At 42.6% G+C, this 22827-nt stretch overlaps 1 protein-coding gene across 3 annotated transcripts in view; it reads right to left on the bottom strand.

Annotated features, from left to right (window-relative positions):
* LOC126095054 (acetylcholine receptor subunit beta-like 2) overlaps window positions 1–22827 on the bottom strand; it is a 333294-nt gene that overhangs the window by 254252 nt on the left and 56215 nt on the right. For all 3 annotated transcript variants that reach the window (XM_049909736.1, XM_049909737.1, XM_049909738.1), the window contains exons 2-4: window positions 20319–20464; window positions 3133–3177; window positions 2716–2825 (exon numbers count right to left, since the gene is read on the bottom strand). In XM_049909736.1, the coding sequence (XP_049765693.1) occupies window positions 2716–2825; window positions 3133–3177; window positions 20319–20464 (301 nt within the window). The remainder of the gene's footprint in view (window positions 1–2715; window positions 2826–3132; window positions 3178–20318; window positions 20465–22827) is intronic.

The following is a 22827-nucleotide window of genomic DNA, read 5'->3' as shown; positions in this document are numbered from 1 at the left end:
ACGATAACCCTAATGTCAGCGTCAGAAGTTGCTGCTGTACAAGGTAACGTTGACCACGTCACTGTATGGAGAGTGCTACGGGAGAACCAGTTGTTTCCGTACCATGTACAGCGTGTGCAGGCACTATCAGTAGCTGACTGGCCTCCACGGGTACACTTCCGCGAATGGTTCATCCAACAATGTGTCAATCCTCATTTCAGTGCAAATGTTCTCTTTACGGATGAGGCTTCATTCCAACGTGATCAAATTGTAAATTTTCACAATCGACATGTGTGGGCTGACGAGAATCCTCACGCAATTGTGCAATCACGTCATCAACACAGATTTTCTGTGCGCGTTTGCACAGGCATTGTTGGTGATGTCTTGATTGGGCCCCATGTTGTTCCATCTACGCTCAATGGAGCAAGTTATCATGATTTCATACGGGATACTCTACCTGTGCTGCTAGAACATGTGCCTTTACAAGTACGACACAACATGTGGTTCATTCACGATGGAGCTCCTGCACATTTCAGTCGAAGTGTTCGTACGCTTCTCAACAACAGATTCGGTGACCGATGGATTGGTAGAGGCGGACCAATTCCATGGCCTCCACGCTCTCCTGACCTCAACCCTCTTGACTTTCATTTATGGGGCAATTTGAAAGCTCTTGTCTACGCAACCCCGGCACCAAATGTAGAGACTCTTCGTGCTGGTATTGTGGACGGTTGTGATACAATATGCCATTCTCCAGGGCTGCATCAGCGCATCAGGGATTCCATGCGAAGGAGGGTGGCTGCATGTATCCTCGCTAACGGAGGACATTTTGAACATTTCCAGTAACAAAGTGTTTGAAGTCACGCTGGTACGTTCTGTTGCTGTGTGTTTCCATTCCATGATTAATGTAATTTGAAGAGAAGTAATAAAATGAGCTCTAACATGGAAAGTAAGCGTTTCCGGACACTTGTCCACATAACATGTTTTCTTTCTTTGTGTGTGAGGAATGTTTCCTGAAAGTTTGGCCGTATCTTTTTGTAACACCCTGTATATAAAACTGAAACATAGGTCTTAATATGTAATTACACACCTACGCCACTGAGATGCCCCTGAAAAAAGTTTTGAGAATGAAATCTGGAGCAAGTCATGAGCCTCCTATCCACATCTACAGATATTCTGCAAATCACAGTTAAGTGCCTGGCAGAGGGTTCTTCGAACCACCTTCACAATTGTCTATTATTCTTAACTCGTATAGCGAGAACAAAGAACGAACGCCTATAGCTTTCCGTACGAGCTCTGATTTCCCTTATTTTATCATGGTGATCGTTTCTCCCTCTATAGGTCGGTGTCAACAAAATAGTTCAGTCGGAGGAGCAAATTGCTGATTGGAATTTCGTGAGAAGATCCCATCGCAATGAAAAACGCCTTTGCTTTAATAATATCCATCCAAAATCCTGCATCATTTCAGTGACACTCTCTCCCTATTTTGCGATACTACAGAACGTGCTGACCTTCTTTGAACTTTTTCGATGTACTCAGTCAGTCCTATCTGGTAAGAAGCCCACACCGTGCAGCAGTATTCTAAAAAAGGACGGACAAGCGTAGTGTAGGCACTCCTTAGTTGATCTGTTACATTTTTTAAGTGTCCTGCCAATAAAACGTAGTCTTTGGTTATCCTACCTCACTACATTTTCTGTGTGTTCCTTCCAGTTTAAGTTGTTTGAAATTGTAATTTCTGGTATTTAGTTGAATTTACGGGCTTTAGATTTGACTGATTTATCGTGTAACCGAAGTTTAACGGATTCCTTTTAGCACTCATATAGATGACCTCTCAATTTTCGTTATTTAGGGTCAACTGCCATTATGCTCACCATACAGATATTTTTTTTCTAAATCTTTTTGGAATTTGTTTTGATCCTCTGATGACTTTAGTAGTCGATAAACGACAGCGTCATCTGCGAACAACCTAAGACGGCTGCTCAGATTGTCTCCCAAAACGTTTATATAGATAGGAACTCCAAAGGGCCTATAACACTACCTTGGAGGACGCATATGTATCACTTGCGCAGAAACAGACCAATAATAACTGGCACCACGCACTATAAACAACTATTTCCTCACTTTCTATCAGTGACCCGCATGATATCTTAGTCTATGATATAATGAGAAATGTCAGTGCAATACACATTTTAATTGTTCGGGAGATACAGTAAACATGTAATATCACGATTTAATATAACAGATGAGATCTTTGGTGAGGGTAATTTTCAGACTTCCACGTGAAACAGTTTTGCCGAAAAACGTAGTATAATGCATTAATGCTAATAAAAAGTCTGCCTTGGGCACCTCTGTAACAAGAGCAATCATACGAAGATGTAACAACATTAATAATTTCTCTTTATTGATTATAGCTGGAGAAACAATATCTATGACGTCTAGTTTTACTATTTTTAGTCAATACGTGTGATCACTTAAAAGGTAAACGTTCTCTGATAAACTTTTCATTAGGATCTATATCTCGTCGCAAGGCTAAAGATAGAACTGATCGCCCACTGTCATTGGACACATTCAGAAATGTGTTGCAGAAAGTTTCAGATAAGAATTTCTTGACAAAGTGAAGTTGATAAAGCACTAGAGTCGTTAATTGCACCCACAATTGAGATTCGTAACCCGTTCGCTCGTCTGCTATATCTACTCCTATTCAAGAAATGAATGACATGAAAAATCAGAGGCACTTACTTATTATAGAGCACGATATCGGGCAGCCATATGTGTTCGGATGGCACATACAGCATCTCGACTCCGCCATATTCTTCCGGATTCCACCGCAGTTTGTAATCAACCCATTTCTGGTGACATAAATACATGGTGCGTAGTTACAAGATTCGAAATGAGAAGAAATCACTCGTAAACGTATACATCTTTCCCATTTTTAGAAATGAAATCATTTATATGTTCTGCCATTAAACTTTGAAGTATAAGAAAAATTATAAAGACTAAAATTGGATAGTTGATATTATGAAACAGGACTTGTTTCTGCAAATAAATATTATTCAAAAAAATTGATTGGAAAGGTTTAGGCCAACAGCAACATGATATACAATGCATAACATAACGCTATCTGAGAGTGTTTTACATAAGTGTCATCAGACTTACCTGCTCCACCCAGACATTTGTTGTCATTACTTGATTCTTCAGATTCTAGAAGAAACAAAAAGAACGGTGTCTTACTTTAATATATTTTAATTCCACATTATGAAACACATTTTTTTACAATTTAACACTGTATTTTCATGAATATATTGCCACTTACGCTTAATATACTACTACTGTGAAATGCTTGCTCTGCAGACCTGAAACATACTTACTTAACTATGGGCTTAACGTGGATAAGGTGGAAACGCGTGCGGGACAGTCGTCATGCAGCAACAGGTGTCTACATACCGCACCAGCGAACTTTTTTTTTCTTTTAGAAGAAACTGACAGCATTAATCGGACGGTATTATGGAGGATAATGCAGGAGTTGGGCATCACAAGAAAATACATCAAAGTGATTGAAGCATGTTATACAGATACAAGCTGCCAAGTATGGTTTGGAAACAAAATGTCAGAGCCTTTCGCAGTTCAACATGGTTTGAGACAAGGAGATCCTTTGTCCCCAGTGATATTCAACATTGCATTGGAAATTGACGTGAAATTGATAATGACAAGTAGATGGATGTGATTGGAACTGACACAATCTTGGCGATGGCCGATGATGTGATGATTATGGGAGACTAAATCAGATAGTGTCTGACACCACTAGGTTCATGAAAGAAGCAAGCAAAGTGGGATTAGTTGTCAACGACGAGAAAACCAAATATATGACCATCTCACGCCGACAGGATTTCCACACCACAATCACTATAGATGGACACAATTTTGAACGAGGGGAGAAATTTAAGTACCTGAGATTGATTCAACCTAATAAAAGCGAGGTTGAGAAAGAGATTCAACAGAGAAAAATTAATGCTACTTGTGCCTTCTTTAGTCTCAATAACTTATTCAAGTCACGCTTGGTCTCACAAAACAGGAAGATCAAATTTTACATGGCACTGGTAAAACCGATGCTGTTATATGGCTGCGAGACACGGGCGACTTCGCAAACGCATGAAGAGCGCATCTGCGCATTTGAAAGGAAAGTGTTCAGAAAGATCCGTGGGCCTACATTCAACAGAGAAACTGGAAGATGGGAAAGGAGGCAGAAACGGGACTTGTACCAACGTTTTGGGAAAGCTCACGTTTGTAGGAGCATCAGAGGACGACGACTCCAGTGGTTGGGACGAGTCTTAAGAGCTGGATAATCTATCCCCAACTGAGTGTTCAATTCCCAGCTGATTGAAAGTCGCCCAAGAGGTCGTCCAAGGACTAGGTGGAAAGATAGGGTGATGAGGACGTTGCACAAGGTAGAACCAACAGCATCCCTGGAAGGTGCAGTGGACAGTGAAGTGGAACAACATCTGCCGGAAATCCCTGCAACTGTGATCAGCACAAAACTCCTTCCTGTGTCACTGTTTGTGTTACTGATCTTTGTACAGTGTGTTATTCTAGTTTGTAATATTTCTTTTGCTTCCTGTTATGGTTCTTTATGGCCTGTTATGTACAATAAATGATGATGATGATGATGATGATGATAAAACTGTTAAGACTGTAATACAAACTAGGCCCTCCTTGTTCTCTGTTCATCAGTCGTTTCGAACACAAAAATGAATTGATGTTTCCTTTTTTTTTTCAAATTATTCTGCCTAGTTTGCAGTTTTTAAATTGGCGCTGAGACATATTAATTTATTCCGTGTACTATATTTAATGTTCAAATTGTTTAAAGGAGGTGTCCGTAGCGACGGAGCTTTCACTGGTGTGGTAAATTTAGTATGATGTGTCACAGCCAAGTAGCATAGCTCGGTGAAACTAGGACCATAAGTAGAAAGAACTGCTATAGTATAGCACAGAAGGTAACGCAATGAGACCGAAACCAATGACGCTTTTATTCAAACACAGTAATTACGCTGAAGTCACCGCGATTCGTGATGGACTCGTGGACAACAAACGGCGGCGCATGACTGTTAAGTGGGTATGCATTCACAACGGCCGGCAGTGCATACTCTACAACGTGTTCCTATACTGGCCGAATAGTCGGTAAGAAGTAGTTGTGGTAGAGGCTGCCACTCCCGCGTTAGAGAGGCTGCCAATTGCTCGATGGTCGTGCACGTAGTCGTGCTGCAACACCACTCTCTTGCGCGACGGGATTTACGTCGCGAGAAAGGACAGGCCAATCCATTCGCCGAATATCTTCCCGTTCCAAAAACTCCTCCGCATGCGCTATTTGATGCCGTCACACCCTGTTACCAGTAAAAATGGAGCCATGGCCAACGTAACTGTGACGCTATACTCCTCGCCCGTGTGTGTCTTTTCAGGGGTGACTTCGTTCTTACTGTCGATACGTCCAACAACGCAAGAGGAGCAGCTCTTAGAACGAGAAGATATTTGGCAAATGGACTGGCCCGCCAGGTTCCCCGACTTAAATCCCATCGAGCACTTGCGGTACGCGTTGGGGATACATATTGTAGCACGGGCATCAAACACGGGATGTTCAAAAAGTCTCTCCGCAGTGCCGTATGATTGTTAGCCGCGCGTGCCGTATTCCGCAGTGAGTATACCGAAATGAAACTCAGTGAAATACAGGTTATTAATTTATTGAATATTCATTTTTACTTACAAATTTTCACATTAAACGTTGAAAGTATCTCCCCTGTTTTTGAATACACAACTCAATTCGTCTAGTCACGTTTCCAAACACAAGCTCTAACATTTCTTCTGTAACAGAAGCAGTGAAAGTGGATATTGCAGTTTTCAATTCATCGATGGATTTTGGACGGTTTTTATAGACAGTGATTTCGCTGCACCCCTGAAGAAAAATTCAGGTGGTGTTAGGTCAGCTGATCGTGGAGGCCAAAGTCCCTGTAAAACTATGCGATCACCAAAAAACATCAGCAAGCAGTGGCATTAAAACGCGAGCTGCATGCACGGTTGCACCATCTTGTTGAAAATAACCGTTCAGTATTTCACTTAACACAAGGTCTCCTACGAATGGGTACGGAATATCATTGCAATATCGTTGTGCCGTTATTGTTTCGTTGCAAAATATGGGACCCACAATCCGACGTCTAGAAACTGCAGTCCAAACTCCTGTTTTCACAGAATAAAGTGGTTCCTCATGAATACACGTTCTAGGCGCTACAGTCTGGAACTGCGCGACCGCTACGGTCGCAGGTTCGAATCCTGCCTCGGGCATGGATGTGTGTGATGTCCTTAGGTTAGTTAGGTTTAAGTGGTTCTAAGTTCTAGGGGACTGATGACCTAAGATGTTAAGTCCCATAGTGCTCAGAGCCATTTGAACCATTTGAACCATTTGAACCACACGTTCTTCAATTGTTAGCATTTTAACAGTGACGAAAACGGAACAAACGAACAAAGGAACTAGACTTAAACGTTCACGTCAACACGTAACGACACACACCAACGACACTACTGACGCTGGCTGAGATAAACGAAACAGTGGGATGCTGGGAAAGTCCACTTGAAGGGAAGTAACCAAGGCAGGCGAACAATCATACGGCACTGCGGACAGACTTTTTGAACACCCCGTACTATCCAGAAGTGGTCAAACGCGCTGGTGGAAGAATGGAGCGCTCTACCAAGAGAATTCCTTACCAACAATTTTGCCAGCATGGCAGCACGTTGCATACCATGCACTGCCGCCTGTTGTGAATACATGCCCAATTAAAAATTATGTCCCGACGTTTGTAATATCCAGGGTACCATCATGAATCGCGGTGGCTTTAGTGTAGCTAGTACTTTTTTTTTAATAAAAGTGTCATTTCTGTTTGACTTATTGCGTATTTCTTCCAGTTAGCTTATATACTATGCTGTAGCAGTTCTTTCCATTTATGATCCAAGTTTCATCGAGTAACGTTACTTAGCTGTCATACATCACGCGACAGTTACTTTTGACCTTATGTTTTGCACCCCAGTGTATTTACTGCAGTCAGGTGCTAATCTAGAGAGCTAGCTACGACTTTCCTACTGGTACCACAACTTTCCCAGGGAATTTTTAACAAAGCCCCTTAATGTAGTACTTCGCCTGAACTGCATTCTAAGTCCAAACTCCTGGTCTGATGATATTTAGCACTTTAGATTGGTGGCTATCAAGTAGGCCTTAAATAAAATGCTCCTCCTCTTAAGAAAGGAAAACCCACAAGGTCAGCGATGTGCTGGAGTCTACCACTAACTACTCTCTTTAATTCAGCATTCGGCTTCCGAGATGAAGTTTTTTTTTTTTTTTTTTCTCTGGAATAGTTAGGAACTCTATTAAGTACCGGGTGGCAGTGACAGGTACGACAGATATTGCGGAAACTCATTCCGGGAGCTAACGATACATGGAAACATGAACTCTAGATGTTACTATCGGATTTATTGGTCTGCTGTATGTTTAATCCGTTCCATCGAGGTGAGGTTAACGAATGTCAAAGAACTTAAGCAGACGACAACTGCAGCACATCAGTGTCATTCTCGGAAGCACTGAACTTACTCAAGCTCTTTTATTATTCGAAAAGAAAGGGTTTACGTCTGTATTTATGTTTGTGTGGTAAGAAAATTCAAGAACATCACTTACATCATCATAAACGGAAGAAAGACAAATGAGCTGTTATACTCTTTGCTTTTGTCATTAGAACAAAATTAAAAGATATCACGCCATTAAGACACATGAACATAATAATCTAGAAAAGATCAGCCGATTAGATAACGAGTAAGGTGAACGTACGGTGAGAATATGATTACCTGATTATACTCACGGTGTCATTCCGTGTCGTAGTTCTTCGGAATAGACCATCTGCTATAGAAAATTTCTGAAAACACGCTTATGAACAGAGTAAAACCCAAAGCAAAACTGTTGTTTCGTATTTCTTAAGGCTATAAATACATCAATAAGGGTTTGTACTGGTTTTATGTGTAAGTTTTACGGCATATCAGCAAAGTGGAGTCGACAAATAAAGCGTCGGACGACTAACTATATTAATACAGTTTCAACACTTCACCTATAGGGAAGTACTTTATCTGCTTTCAGTAAAATCAAGGAAACCACAAATCACAATACAGAATAAATATTAAGTTAACCACTCTCATAATGCCATAGAAAATTAGTTATTATGCGACTGTACAGAAAACAGAAGCAGCATGTTAAAGATAACGATGAGCAGAAAGAAAAGTAGTTGATATAATTATAAAGACAGGTTGCTGGCATCTAACACTAATAATTAAGTTGCACTGTATCATATTAAACGTTCAGTTCTTTTGGTTTAATAATATATGGCACTCATAATATGAACTGCAGTCTTTGAAATGTCTCGAACTCTTGTCGATGTATGTTAACAAAAGCTTGAGTGGTAGAAGTTGTTGAAAATTCTTCATAAAAAATAACATAACTAAAAATTAATATAATATATGGACATTTTACAAACATTAATATAATCAATTATATGTTTTATTTATTTATTTATTGCAAGAGCAGCGCCATTCCAACTGCAAAGACAGGCAAGTTCATTTTTCTCAAGTGCCTCATATTTGCCACAGCAACAAAACGTAACATTCTTGGTAATTTCGCTAAGAGATGACAGATAACAATGTGAAGTAGTTAGTAACATCAAGGGCACAGAAGGTTCAAATGTGAGCTACTGAGAGCAGCTCGACAAGTAAAAACCAGAAATGTTAGATTATGAAATTATTTCATTAATCACATGAGAATGACTCAGGTAATGGTTCGAAAATGAACGAATGTGTTCGAAACAAATCATCATTAACAGAAAACTAAATGACTTAACATAGTTTTTCTGGTTCATTTTAGTTTTTAAATCTGAAAATAATCAGTATGTGTGATCGGAATTAGCCCTTCATGTCTTGCAACTGAAACAGTGAACGATGGTTGACATACAATAATAAACTTTCATCAGTATAAGATGATACACATATACGTACATCGCTGCTCTTATTGCTCTATCAGAGTAAGCGTGCTAATGCACAGACATATCCTGCAGTAGAAACGTTCCTGGGCGTTGCCACGGGTTTGTTCGACTTCGGTTGCTTCTGTAATGTCTACTGACTACTTTCCAGCGTAGTTCTTTGTGAACAACAGGCGCTTTCGCTGCTGCGTCTGCTGGAAGAAGGTCTGCACGTGGCCTTCGACTGCGTCGCATATGTTAGAATTAGCAACAAAATTTTCAGTAGTATGATGGCGTCAGTAACTTCTGTACGTATTCTGTTTACTTATGTTAATCATCATAAGTTCATAATCTGACCACAATACTGGTGTGGATTTGTGGCTGGGTATCGATCACGCGCCATGGTCATGTATCAAATTTTACCGAACGGTTGATTTGTAATTTACTTCGAACGCAAGCAAATGCAGACTTTCTTCCTTCTCGTTTACTTTCCCATATATGTGCGAGTGTTTGGATATTTGCTTCATCTCATTTTTTGTGAGATACTCGTAGTAACTTAAGTAATTTTAAATGTATTGTCCTAAAGTATCTCGTAGTCACGTATTCGCTTACCTTCAGCCATTGCTCATATACAGGGTGTTTCAAAAATGACCGGTATATTTGAAACGGCAATAAAAACTAAACGAGCAGCGATAGAAATACACCGTTTGTTGCAATATGCTTGGGACAACAGTACATTTTCAGGCGGACAAACTTTCGAAATTACAGTAGTTACAATTTTCAACAACAGATGGCGCTGCAAGTGATGTGAAAGATATAGAAGACAACGCAGTCTGTGGGTGCGCCATTCTGTACGTCGTCTTTCTGCTGTAAGCGTGTGCTGTTCACAACGTGCAAGTGTGCTGTAGACAACATGGTTTATTCCTTAGAACAGAGGATTTTTCTGGTGTTGGAATTCCACCGCCTAGAACACAGTGTTGTTGCAACAAGACGAAGTTTTCAACGGAGGTTTAATGTAACCAAAGGACCGAAAAGCGATGCAATAAAGGATCTGTTTGAAAAATTTCAACGGACTGGGAACGTGACGGATGAACGTGCTGGAAAGGTAGGGCGACCGCGTACGGCAACCACAGAGGGCAACGCGCAGCTAGTGCAGCAGGTGATCCAACAGCGGCCTCGGGTTTCCGTTCATCGTGTTGCAGCTGCGGTCCAAATGACGCCAACATCCGCGTATCGTCTCATGCGCCAGAGTTTACACCTCTATCCATACAAAATTCAAACGCGGCAACCCCTCAGCGCCACTACCATTGCTGCACGAGAGACATTCGCTAACGATATAGTGCACAGGATTGATGACGGCGATATGCATGTGGGCAGCATTTGGTTTACTGACGAAGCTTATTTTTACCTGGACGGCTTCGTCAATAAACAGAACTGGCGCATATGGGGAACCGAAAAGCCCCATGTTGCAGTCCCATCGTCCCTGCATCCTCAAAAAGTACTGGTCTGGGCCGCCATTTCTTCCAAAGGAATCATTGGCCCATTTTTCAGATCCGAAACGATTACTGCATCACGCTATCTAGACATTCTTCGTGAATTTGTGGCGGTACAAACTGCCTTAGACGACACTGCGAACACCTCGTGGTTTATGCAAGATGGTGCCCGGCCACATCGCACGGCCGACGTCTTTAATTTCCTGAATGAATATTTCTATGATCGTGTGATTGCTTTGGGCTATTCGAAACATACAGGAGGCGGCGTGGATTGGCCTCCCTATTCGCCAGACATGAACCCCTGTGACTTCTTTCTGTGGGGACACTTGAATGACCAGGTGTACCGCCAGAATCCAGAAACAATTGAACAGCTGAAGCAGTACATCTCATCTGCATGTGAAGCCATTTCGCCAGACACGTTGTCAAAGGTTTCGGGTAATTTCATTCAGAGACTACGCCATATTATTGCTACGCATGGTGGATATGTGGAAAATATCGTACTATAGAGTTTCCCAGACCGCAGCGCCATCTGTTGTTGAAAATTGTAACTACTGTAATTTCGAAAGTTTGTCTGCCTGAAAATGTACTGTTGTCCCAAGCATATTGCAACAAACGGTGTATTTCTATTGCTGCTCGTTTAGTTTTTATTGCTGTTTCAAATATACCGGTCATTTTTGAAACACCCTATATGTTAAAAACTAAAAGGTATTTTTTATCCCCAATTTCCTCACCATGGATGTTCTTAGTTAACAATAATTCAACTAAGGATATTGTTAAGCAATTTGCTTAACCCGCGTACAATTTTCTTGCAGTTTACAAAGTAAGTTCACCGAAGAACGGGAATAGATTTGCAGAGAAGACAGAGTTTCGTTTGTACGAGAAGTTTCAGAGCAGAACTGACAAGGAACCCCTTGAGTGCGAGGTCGTTAAAGGCCAATGTGTTTACTGCATTCGGCGCCCCACATATTGTCTACAATGCACCGACAATATTCGCTGGTAATTGCAACAGGGGGCAGGACTGGAGGTATCGAATGGTGAGCACAGCCCTTCGACCATAAATATAATAGACTCGCCCTGACGTCATTTTCGTGGCTCCAACATCTCAGGGCTAATGTCACGTGAATGTTGGCAAAACATGGCTGTTTCGTGTTGCGCTTATGGCGGTACTCAGCGTTTTGTCGGGGGAAATGGCATTACATTTCACATGTAAGTGTTTCTATGATAGTGCATATGCGTTTATTGAAATCTGCTGAAGTGACTTTTATATGTTTTTTATACTTGAAATAGAGCATCACGTAAATTAAAGTGTTGAAAGTGACGCCTATAAAGTCAGACCCATATTACATTTTGGAAAGTATCTGTGATAATTCGGTTACAGAAGTAAGTGTAACTGTTTCTCGTTCCTACTCATAGGTTCCCTAAAAATGAAAACCGAAGGCAGCTTTGGATACAGGCCCTGAAACGGAAAAACTTTAAGCCATCTGCACATATGCACCTTTTTGTATATACAAGTGAGATTATAATAAGGTAAGAGCACCTATAGTCGACACATGAAGAGAATTTTTTCTACCTTCTACTACTATTAAATAAATGTAGGCTCCAAAATTATTTTCTGAAACTTCAAAGTCTCACCTTTCATTTAAAATATCATTTTTTTAAAGTGATTGTTTAAACTTATGTAAAAATAGTAGGAACTGAACCTTTGAAGTGCACCTAGAATTGATACTCTAAAATGGACCTGCTCCTAAAGTCGACAATTTTGGCACCTATAGTTGACATAATTCCCATATCCCATATTCTTTCATAAGTGACTAGAGCTCAAAACGCGGCGAATCCAATGTTTAAAGTTTTGACACGATCCCCTTCTTACTGTTTAAAAGAATTTTAACGACATTTTACTTTAACTGATAGTTTATAGTAATTTCGTCCCGCTGCCCACCAGAGTGGCGTTCGATGTATTTGTTAGATTTTATAAATGGTACTTTGAACAAATCCAGGTCAAATGTAGTTCTGACATAATTTTTCGCAAATAAAAAAGTAATTTTTGTTGGAAGCGTTTGGCAGTCAGTTGAGAAATGTGGGTAAAATACGATAGAAACATAGGATGGCAGACCGCTGATTTGAAATCCCGCCACGTTTTGCCAACAGTCACGTGGTTTATGTTGGAGCCACACCAGCCCTATAGCTTTTGCACAGCAAGGCCAGTCTACTAGTATCTATGGTCGAAGGCACAGCCTGAGGCTAGGAGCATAGGTGAACTGCGTAGTCGACTAGTAGCTCACAACAGTGCCACACTGCTAGTAGTATTGACACAAAGCACAGCAATGACAATGATAAGCGAAGCAAATATTGCATTTTACCTACAACAACAGTTGTCAGGAAGAACCCAAGGAATTTCGCAGACTGAGAAAGAAGAGACAGATGAAATTAGCGTTTCTGCAAGATGAGTCAGTGGAATGTGTTATACGGTACGCGCTCGGCCGTGCAGTGTACGTGACGATACAGGCTTAACAATTTAAAGGGATACTGAAACGGTGTCGAGCCATGTAGGTCATCATCCTTGTCGGAGTGAGTGAAAAATCCAGTGCCCAGTGAAACACAGTAAAGGACAATCGTTATCCAAGAAGCGGATACTAAACATAATTACGTACGTGGAAGATCATGCACAGCATCGTAAAATAACACCTACGAACAGATTTCGAATTAGTCCAGAGCAATATGAGCATAAAAAAACAACGGATATTCAAGGGAGGACAAGACGCACTTCTTGCAAAAACTGGTGTTTGCGGGCTTCAAGGATGCTCGATACAATTTACAGGATGTGCATGATAGTGACCTACTACGTTGTGCACATCAGACTGCGGGCGACATAGATTACAGTGATTTCAAGGGAAGCAGTGAGTGGTTACTTGACTATAAATAGTGCTACAGAATTGGAAGACGTAAATAACGAAATTTCACTCAAACCATCAACAGCAAACTGCGGAATCGGCCCGAATTTGTAGACGAGATAAACAAAATCTCATAGCTCAGTAACGAATTTGTTTCCAAGTCGACCAATCGGGGTTGAAGAGGAAATGCAAATGAAAGGAATACTGGGTATTAGAGGTACCAAGAGAACTGTACCGAAATCAAGTAACATCGGTGCCTTAAGGCATTCGTATGCAATTATGCTGACTGTTAATCTGAAAGGTAAATTGGTTGGAAAGTTATTTATGGTGCTGCGAGACGTTGGAATGCTTTGCCCACTACGAATCTTCGTCACGTGCGTGATCTTGCAAGGGCAGTAGAGACTATTTAAATCACAGCAAGCAAGAGAGGAGAAAACGGCCGTAAGAGAACTACAGCTAAGGTTTGAGCGCTGCTTTTGGCCGATAGCAAGTCAAAATAATTTACTTTTGCTTAATTCCTGGTCTGCGTATAAAAATCATACTCCTTTAGAGCACACTATCCCTCCTGAAAAGTGTGTGACATCATCCATCTGGAAGCACTGGACAAATTCTCTGGATGTTTATTTTTCCGTGCCTAGAAAACATATTGTCGCACTATCTGCAGTTACGCCTTGAAAGACAGCGAGTTTCACGTATTCAGCTGCATCCCATCACATTACATCAGTTCACATCACCCCGTTACACCAACATGATTCCATCTGCATTCTTTAGTAGTGGATACCTAGCTGAACGTCCCGCACGATTTGTAACTCCTAAGCAATTCGCCTTCGATCTTGATGGTGCGAATCTTTGTGATCACCGTGGCGCAGCATTTATCATTCCGTGTTCATGGTGCAAGTTAATGGTTTGTTTTGACCATTTCTTGAGTGTCGACGATGTCCATTTTGTGAAGCTTAATACGTACGTTCTATATAAGGCTGATCTCTGCATCTTCTGGACACTCATTTTCTGTCGCCCTTCTGATTTACATTGTGAGTTATTAGCACTTAATACCCTCAAGCGACAAAGAAACTGGTATAGGCATGCGTATTCAAATACAGGAAGAATACGGGGCTGTGGTCGGCGACGGCTATATAAGACAACAAGTGTCTGGCGCAATTTTCAGATCGGTTACTGCTACTACAATGGCAGGTTATCAAGATTTAAGTAAGTTTGGAGGTGGTGTCATAGTCGGCGCAAGAGCGATGGGACACAGCATCTCCGAAGTAGCGATGAAGTGGGGATTTTCCCATAGGACCATTTCACAACTGTTTGTAAATATAAGGAATCCGGAAAAACATCAAATCTCTGACATCGCTGAGGCGCCGAAAAAAGATTCTGCAAGAACTGGAGCAACGACGACTGAAGTGCTACCCTTCCGCAAATTGCTGCAGATTTCTGGGCCATCGAGAAGTGTCGGCGGTCAGCGTATGAACCATTCAACGAAACATCATCGATATGGGCATTTGGAGACGAACGCCCACTTGTGTACCCTTGATGGCTGCACGACACAAACCTTTACGCCTCGCATGTTGCCTGGTCGGACAAGTCTCGTTCCAAATTGTATCGAGCGGATAGACGTGTACGGATACGGAGACCATGAATCCATGGATCCTGCGTGCTAGCAGGGGACCGTTCAAGCTGGTGGAGGCTCTGTAATGGTGTGGGGCGTGTACATTTGGAGTGATATGGGACCTCTGCTACGTCTAGATATGATTCTGAGAAGTGACACGTAGGTAAGCATCCTGCCTGATCACCTGCATCCATTCATGACCACTGTGCATTCCGACGGACTTGGGGAATCCCAGCAGCACAGTGCGACACCCCACACACCCAGAATTGCTACAGAGTGGCTCCAGGAATACTCTTCTGAGTTTAAACACTTCCGCTGGCCACCAAACTCCCCAGACATTAACATTGTTGAGCATATGTGGGATGCCTTGCAACGTGCTGTGCTCCACCCCCTCGAACTCTTACGGATTTACGGACAGCCCTGTAGGATTCATGGTGTCAATTCCCTCCAGCAGGCCGGCCGGTGTGGCCGAGCGGTTCTAGGCGCATCAGTCTGGAACCGCGCGACCGCTTCTGCCGCAAGTTCGAATGCTGCCTCGGGCATGGATGTGTGTGATGTCCTTAGGTTAGTTAGGTTTAAGTAGTTCTAAGTTCTAGGGGACTGTTGACTTCAGATGTTAAGTCCCATAGTGCTCGGAGCCATTTGAACCTTTTTTGAACCCTGCAGAACCAACATTAGTCGAGTCTATGCCACGTCGTGTTGCGGCACTTCTGCATGCTCATGCCGCGGGGGATTAGCCGAGCGGTCTAAGGCGCTGCAGTCATGGACTGTGCGGCTGATCCCGGCGGAGGTTCGAGTCCTCCCTCGGGCATGGGCGTATGTGTTTGTCCTTAGGATAGTTTAGGTTAAGTAGTGTGTAAGCTTATGGACTGATGACCTTAGCAGTTAAGTCCCATAAGATTTCACACACATCTGAACATTTTTTCCATGCTCATGGGGGCCCTACACGATATTAGACAGGTGTACCAGTTTCCTTGGCTCTTCAGTGTTTGTTTCCTGTCATAATTGCTAACACAACACTATGAAATGAGACTTACGTTGTAAGAGGTATGCGCTACCTGCGATATGTAAGCTATAAGAGAATCTGAGACCAAAGAGCAGTGTTGACTGCAGTACGAACTATGTAGGAGTAGCAGTAAGTTGTTGCCAGCGAGCAGTCGCCTGTCTGCGCTTGTCAGTCCTGTCGTGTATCATGTTGGCTGGGCCGGTCGCGGTGCAGCGATGCCGTAGCCTGAGTATTATTGTATAAGGTAAAAAAGCAGCCTCGCGCATCTCTAGTAACATTATGTAAACTCACATGTAAATCTTTTAAAAATGTCCTAATAATAATCTTTGTCTAATTTCTAACAAGCATTCATTTCAATGTAAAGAATTTAATTTTTTTCAATGCATGATCATTCCGGTTGTTGCAAAAGAAAAATCATTTGCTTCCTTTCATAAATAACAAATGTGTAGGGTAGCATTGCACAGAGCCGTGCCGAAATTTTTTTAGGTAAGAGCAGATATATTCGCCGTTTGTATTGAGGTAAGAATTTTTGCTTTTTTATTCAGAATGATCTTACAGGGCCATGACGCAGCACTGCTGTCGTCCAAATTTTACCAGGTTACTGAATTTATTTTTTATTACGAGGTTTAGGAATTTTTCTGTTTCGAGCTTCTATTAAATGGGAAACAAATTTTGTGTGGAGGTTAAATGAAAAAGAATTTCTGTAGAGAGGTTACACTAAGTAAGAATCACATTAATTATTCATTAATTTTTCGTGTGGGGAGGTTACACTTAACGTGAATATTATTTATGTTAACATTTTCTGGGGAGGTTACAACGTAAAACTGAACTTGCCATCTCACACTGCGGGGGTTCCTTGTTAGTCTTAAAGCAGATGATTGCAACTTAGGTCATGTATAATTTCGTAGATTGTTTTCTTATTACAGTTCCGAGTTATCAGGGGTTATCTCACTGCATTCCACAACTTCCACAACAGTCATTCTTTTAGACACGTTTTAACTGTAAAGCTCTAAACGTAAACATCAGTCACGGGTTAGGCCTCAGGCGTGTTCCGACTGCCCGACCGTTACCTACTAGGCAGCACTTTGGCGCCTGCTACCCGAGAATAAGTAATGGGCTCCCTGTAACATTCTCTTTCATCCGGCCCATTGTTCTGAAACTAGCAGCAGCAGTACAATTACCACAACATACGTAAGCTGCCGTTGGCACCACTACACAGACGGCTGCGTTTAGAGTTGTGTTGTGACCGGGAAGCTCCAACTACTGACGAATGGCGCCGCATTGTGTCCAGTGGTGAATCGCTGTTCTGCACTAACCTGGACGCCCGCCTTAGGCGAGCATGGTGTTAATCTGCGGAGAGCTTCAATTTTTCCAGTGTTTTGCAGAGTAACAGCGATGTTGCTCCTGATTTCATGGTGTAGGGATTCATTTGACGCAATTTCCGGTCACAGCTGCCAGTGAATAAGGGAACCCTTACAGCACCACGATACGTCACCGACGTCATGCGTCCGGTAGTGTTACCTGTCACGGGATGGTATCGTGCTGTCATTTTTCAACAGTACAGTGCTCGTCCACATACGGCGCGTGTCTCCATTATCCGCCTGCGTGTTGCTGAGGTACTCCCTAGGCCAGAGAGATGTCCAGGTCTGTCTGCGACAATACAGCTTAGAAGTGAACTCCCTCCCAGCGCCAGTATCCATCATACCAAGGCTCTGATACTACAGTTGTCTGCCAACTTGCCTCAGGAGAAGATAAAGTGATTTTATGACAGTCTTCCCAACAAAATTAGCGCGTACATCCAGACTCATACAGCCAAGGTCTTATTTTCGTAATCACTGAATGTTGTTGTTGTTGTTGCGGGCTTTAGTGCAGAGACTGAATTGATGCAGCTCTCCATGCTACTCTTTCCTGTGCAAGCTTCTTCATCTCCCAGTACATGCTGCAACCTACATCCTTCTGAATCTGTTTAGTGTATTCATCTCTTTGTCTCCCTCTACGATTTTTACCCTCTGCGCTGCCCTCCAATACTAAATTGGTGATCCCTTGATGCTTCAGAATATGTCCTACCAACCGATCCCTTCTTCTAATCAATTCGCCCCACAAATTTCTCTTTTCCCCAATTCTATTCAGTACCTCCTCATTAGTTATGTGATCACTGAATATCATCCTAATAAATGAAAAGCGATATTTGCTTTTGTTCTACAGTATTACTTTTATTGTGTTAACCAGTTTTCGGCTTACAAGGGCATCTTCAATCATTTACTGACCTTTATCGCCAAAGAAGTTAGAATGTGTGTAAACGACATAGGAAAAGAAGTTACACATGTAGATTGAAGCAGAAACTTATAGTAAATAACATTTTTGACTATGTGATGGTAAAAAGTAAAACGTTGAACAGTAAATAAGTATAAATGGAGTAAACAGGAAAACTGAAGCACAGAACTAGAACAGCAATCCTACACAACAGTTTACACTAATAAGTAAAACCAATAAAATAAAATAAAATTAGTAACTGACAAGACTATTTCAGGAGGTATGAAACATTGAGAGTGATACATAAATCAATTAAAAGAAACAGTTATCAATGTAAGTACACAATATATGAGGAACTTAAGCAATATCAATACGATAAACGGAAATGAATATGTGCAGGGAAATGGAGGAGTGTGAGAGAACATACAGTAAATGCCATCTTTGACAGCGTGGTAGCATTTTAAGAAGTCGAACAATATACAGATTTAAACGGCGGAAACATGAAAAACATTAACACTATATTCAATATTCTACCTATGGAACAGTCTGAATTAAATAAATGTAAATGTCGCGTGACTAGGGTCTCCGTCGAGTAGACCGCTCGCCAGGTGCAAGTCTTTCGATTTAACGCCACTTCGACGACTTGCGCGTGCATGGGGATGAAATGATGATGATTAGGACAACACAACACCCAGTCCCTGAGCGGAGAAAATCTCCGATACAGCCGGGAATCGAACCGGGACCCTTAGGATTGACATTTTGTCGCGCTGACCGCTCAGCTACCGGAGGCGGACATTAAATAAATGAAACAAGTAAAATAAAAACAGTACTTGATGTTGTGGACTGTCAAGGCAGCCAGTCCACAGTGACGGGTAGCCGATAGAAAGGCACGCGTACACACACGCCGACTGGCGTGAGTTCTGGAACGGGATAATTAGTGAATGCGATAAAGAAAAGAACGTAGCTACTAGAACACTTAATTTTTATGCATCCTTTGGTATACAGCAATCTTGATGATACAAGTGAGACTCATTAAGATACATGCAAGGTTACAAATGGCGCCTTGCTAGGTCGTAGCCATTAACTTAGCTGAAGGCTATTCTAACTGTCTCTCGGCAAATGAGAGGAAGGCTTCGTACGTCTAGTCGCTAGCAATGTCGTCCGTACAACTGGGGCGAGTGCTAGTCCGCCTCTCTAGACCTGCCATGTGGTGGCGCTAGGTTTGCAAGTACTGACAGTGGCGACACGCGGGTCCAACATGTACTAATGGACCGCGGCCGATTTAAGCTACCACCTAGCAAGTGTGGTGTCTGGCGGTGACACCACACTTGAAGAGACAGCTTCAAGAGACATTAAACACGGAAAGTAATATAATTACCAGTTAAAGGAAGATTTAACAATTGTAACTACAGTCTATATGGGTTCCATAGACAATTTCAATAAAATAAATCGATTAATGCAGGAAAATGTGAGAATATATAGGAACAGACAATGTGGGAAGTAATGAAAAACAGAAAGGATTGTGTGAAGTTTAAGAGAGGCGAAGTATTAAGCTGTGCCTGATCATTTAAGATTAGATCCGGACTGCGAGCTAGGTGTTCGTTAATTTCCAGGGCTTGCAGCAAGATGAGTTTTTTGCCTTTGTTTGACAAGTGAAGGACAAGGGACTCTGCCTGGTAATTGTGGCCCTCACACAGTAGCGCTTTTTATTTATTATGATGTTGATCTACCAGGTACCGAGGGAAGATTCAGTTACCATGAAATATCATCACATTGCCTCTCATTACATGAAGTTTTCTTTAGTTTTCGGCTCCAAACCTGACTGCTCTCACATTTCTAGTAGGGCGAGTGAGGGGGGGGGGCGGGGAAGGGGGGACAGAGACAGTACCCAACTACAACCCCTTTCCCCCACCCTCCCCAGGACAAAACCGCGCTTTCTACAACTACCAGCTGTGCTCTGTCAGGGGTACCGTCTGGGCGTCTACGCTGCACGGGTTAACAGGAGCTGAGAGAGCCGGCTGGGGCAGAAGGCGGCGCGCCGCCAGTACTCACCACCTCGATGAGCTGCGACAGCTTGAGCCCGAGGTGTACGGTGAGCGTCTCGGAGTTGTTGGTGACGGGCCGGATCAGCCGGTTGTAGTTGCTCAGCAGGTCGTCGTACAGCCGCTTCGCGTCCGGATTGGCTTCAAAAGCCGTCCCTGCGAAGTGTTAGGCGCCAATACTTTCAAAATGTCTTTTAGCTGTCTCCCTCGCAATGTGATAAGAACAAGTGTCAGTGCTGTAATCGAGTGTAGTGTGTTAAAAGCGTGGGGTGAGATGTCACTCTCGGTGCTGGTTCTCAATTACGTGTGACGCAAGAAAGAGCTCAGAATTTGCCGTCTCAGAGGTGTCCCAGGATGTGCAGTGATAAGAGGACGCAGTGAGAAAGGGTGCAGTGTCGAAGTATAACGTGATAAAAGTAAAATGTGAGAATCAGCCTCATTGGTGTTGCAGGGTACACAGTGATAACTGGAAGGGTGACAATTCAGTCTCAGTGCTGTTTAAGAATGTAATGTAATAAGAGGCTTTACGTAAACTGATGAGCCACGGTCCACTGCGTGGCTGAAGCCGCCTGTTGGTGATGCTGGCTCATTACGCGGAAGGGAAATACGTATATAAGCTGAGCGGGGATGAATGGAGAATCATTCTAGCGGGGGTACAGGTCGCCAGTGGGGAAATCCACTGGCATTAGCTATGGTGACAAACTGTTGACTGAGTAGGTTGTTATGGTCCTTAGCACAGGACCGAAAGCTCAGAAACGGAGAAACTGGTGAGCTGTTTGTGTGCTACAGTGAAGCCACTAGTAGAGGACCAGATGTTCGACGTCCGCACCACATCCGACGACGATGGTGGTACAGCAAAAGCATTTCGGGGCACACCATTCAGTGCACATTGCTGATAAAAGGTAATGCACAACAACGTATTCCAATGTTTATCCAGCAACGTCTTCCAGTACGATTACAGTGGGCACTGCATCACCGATATTGGAACGTGGGTCAACGGACACTCATCACCTAGTATTTTGAATCCTGCTTGCTTTTGGCTACACCAGGTCAGTGTCCGTGTCCAGACACACCGTCATTTAAGCAAACGGCTGCTCAAAACATACACCGTGCTGCAGACGCACACCCATTTGGGCCGTATTATGCTATAGGGAACACTCACCTTCGCTCCCATGGGACCATTTGTAGTACCCACAGGCACCATAACAGCTGTGGACTATGTAAACATTATTGTGGACTCTTTATGCTTGGTATCTTCCCCAACGGAGATGGCATCTTCCAACAAGATAACTCTACGTGTGTCAAGGTCTACTTTGGTTTGAGAAGACCGATGGAGGACTCACGTCGCTTTGTCGACCCCTCAAATTCTCCTTATCGGTACCTGAAGAAGCACATGTGTGACAATATCGGTCGCCATCTACGTGCCCACATACCGCCAGTCCGTAATTCACGGGAATTGTTTGATCTGTGCTTAGACAACTGGTGCAGATAGCTCGCAAACGTACCAAGGAGTTGTCGGATCCATGCCCACGCACGATGACTGCTGCACTGCCTCCCAATGCTGGTACAGCATGCCAATAATCAGGCGGTCATAGTCATAATTTTTTGGCTCCTCGGCGTATCAATCTGCGTGCTTTTCCAGAGTTCGCAGGGATAAATGGAATCCAGAATGGGTGTTGTTTCAATGTATAAAGTGAGGAATAAATGCGTGACAAGTAATAGCGCTAGACCAGCGTGTGCAGAGATAAACGAACGAAGTGAAAATTCAGTCCGAATGATGTTTGAGAGCGTAATGTGGTTAAAAAAAGTGTGAGGGATCACTATTCATGCTGTTCTAGAGTTTTCAGTGGTTGAAGGGAGGAATACAGTCCCGATGCTGTTTGAGACTCTAATGTGATAAAATGAAAGGATAGAATCCACTCTCAGTGCTACTCCAAGGTGTGCAGTGACGTGTGGAAAGTGTGGGGTTTCATTCCAGGTGCTGTTTAATGGAGTTGTGTGATGAAAGACTGACTACCGTTCGTGAGGGTAAATTTATAAATTGAAGGAATGAGAACGCAGTGCAGTTGCAAAATGTGATGTAACGAGATGAAAGCGTGAACATTCAGTCTCAGTGATGTGTCAGGGTTAGGGGGTTACGTCGTCTTGTTCATCACTTACCTGCGTCTGAGATCACCGTCATCGTAGACGCAACCTATTTAACAAGTTCTTGATAATAGCTTGCGAGCTGGAGTATTTTCTATAAGCACAGATTTTATCGTAAAATTATTTACCTCATGTCAGTTCTAACTCTACGAAAAAAAAATTTCGGTTCTTCTAAACTAAACAGTATTACACACACACACACACACACACACACACACACACACACACACACACATTTGTGTAACATTAAGTAAAGAAAGGTATTGGAAGGAGGAGTAATACATGATGAAGTAAGAAATAGGTAATCAACTGTTTATAGAAAACGATAGCATGTGTTAGGGTTCCTACAAGGAAAAATAAGGTCCTATATTCCA

This window comes from Schistocerca cancellata, chromosome 8, assembly GCF_023864275.1.
Source record: "Schistocerca cancellata isolate TAMUIC-IGC-003103 chromosome 8, iqSchCanc2.1, whole genome shotgun sequence".
NCBI lineage: Eukaryota > Metazoa > Arthropoda > Insecta > Orthoptera > Acrididae > Schistocerca > Schistocerca cancellata.
This window is presented reverse-complemented; position numbering and strand designations above follow the sequence as displayed.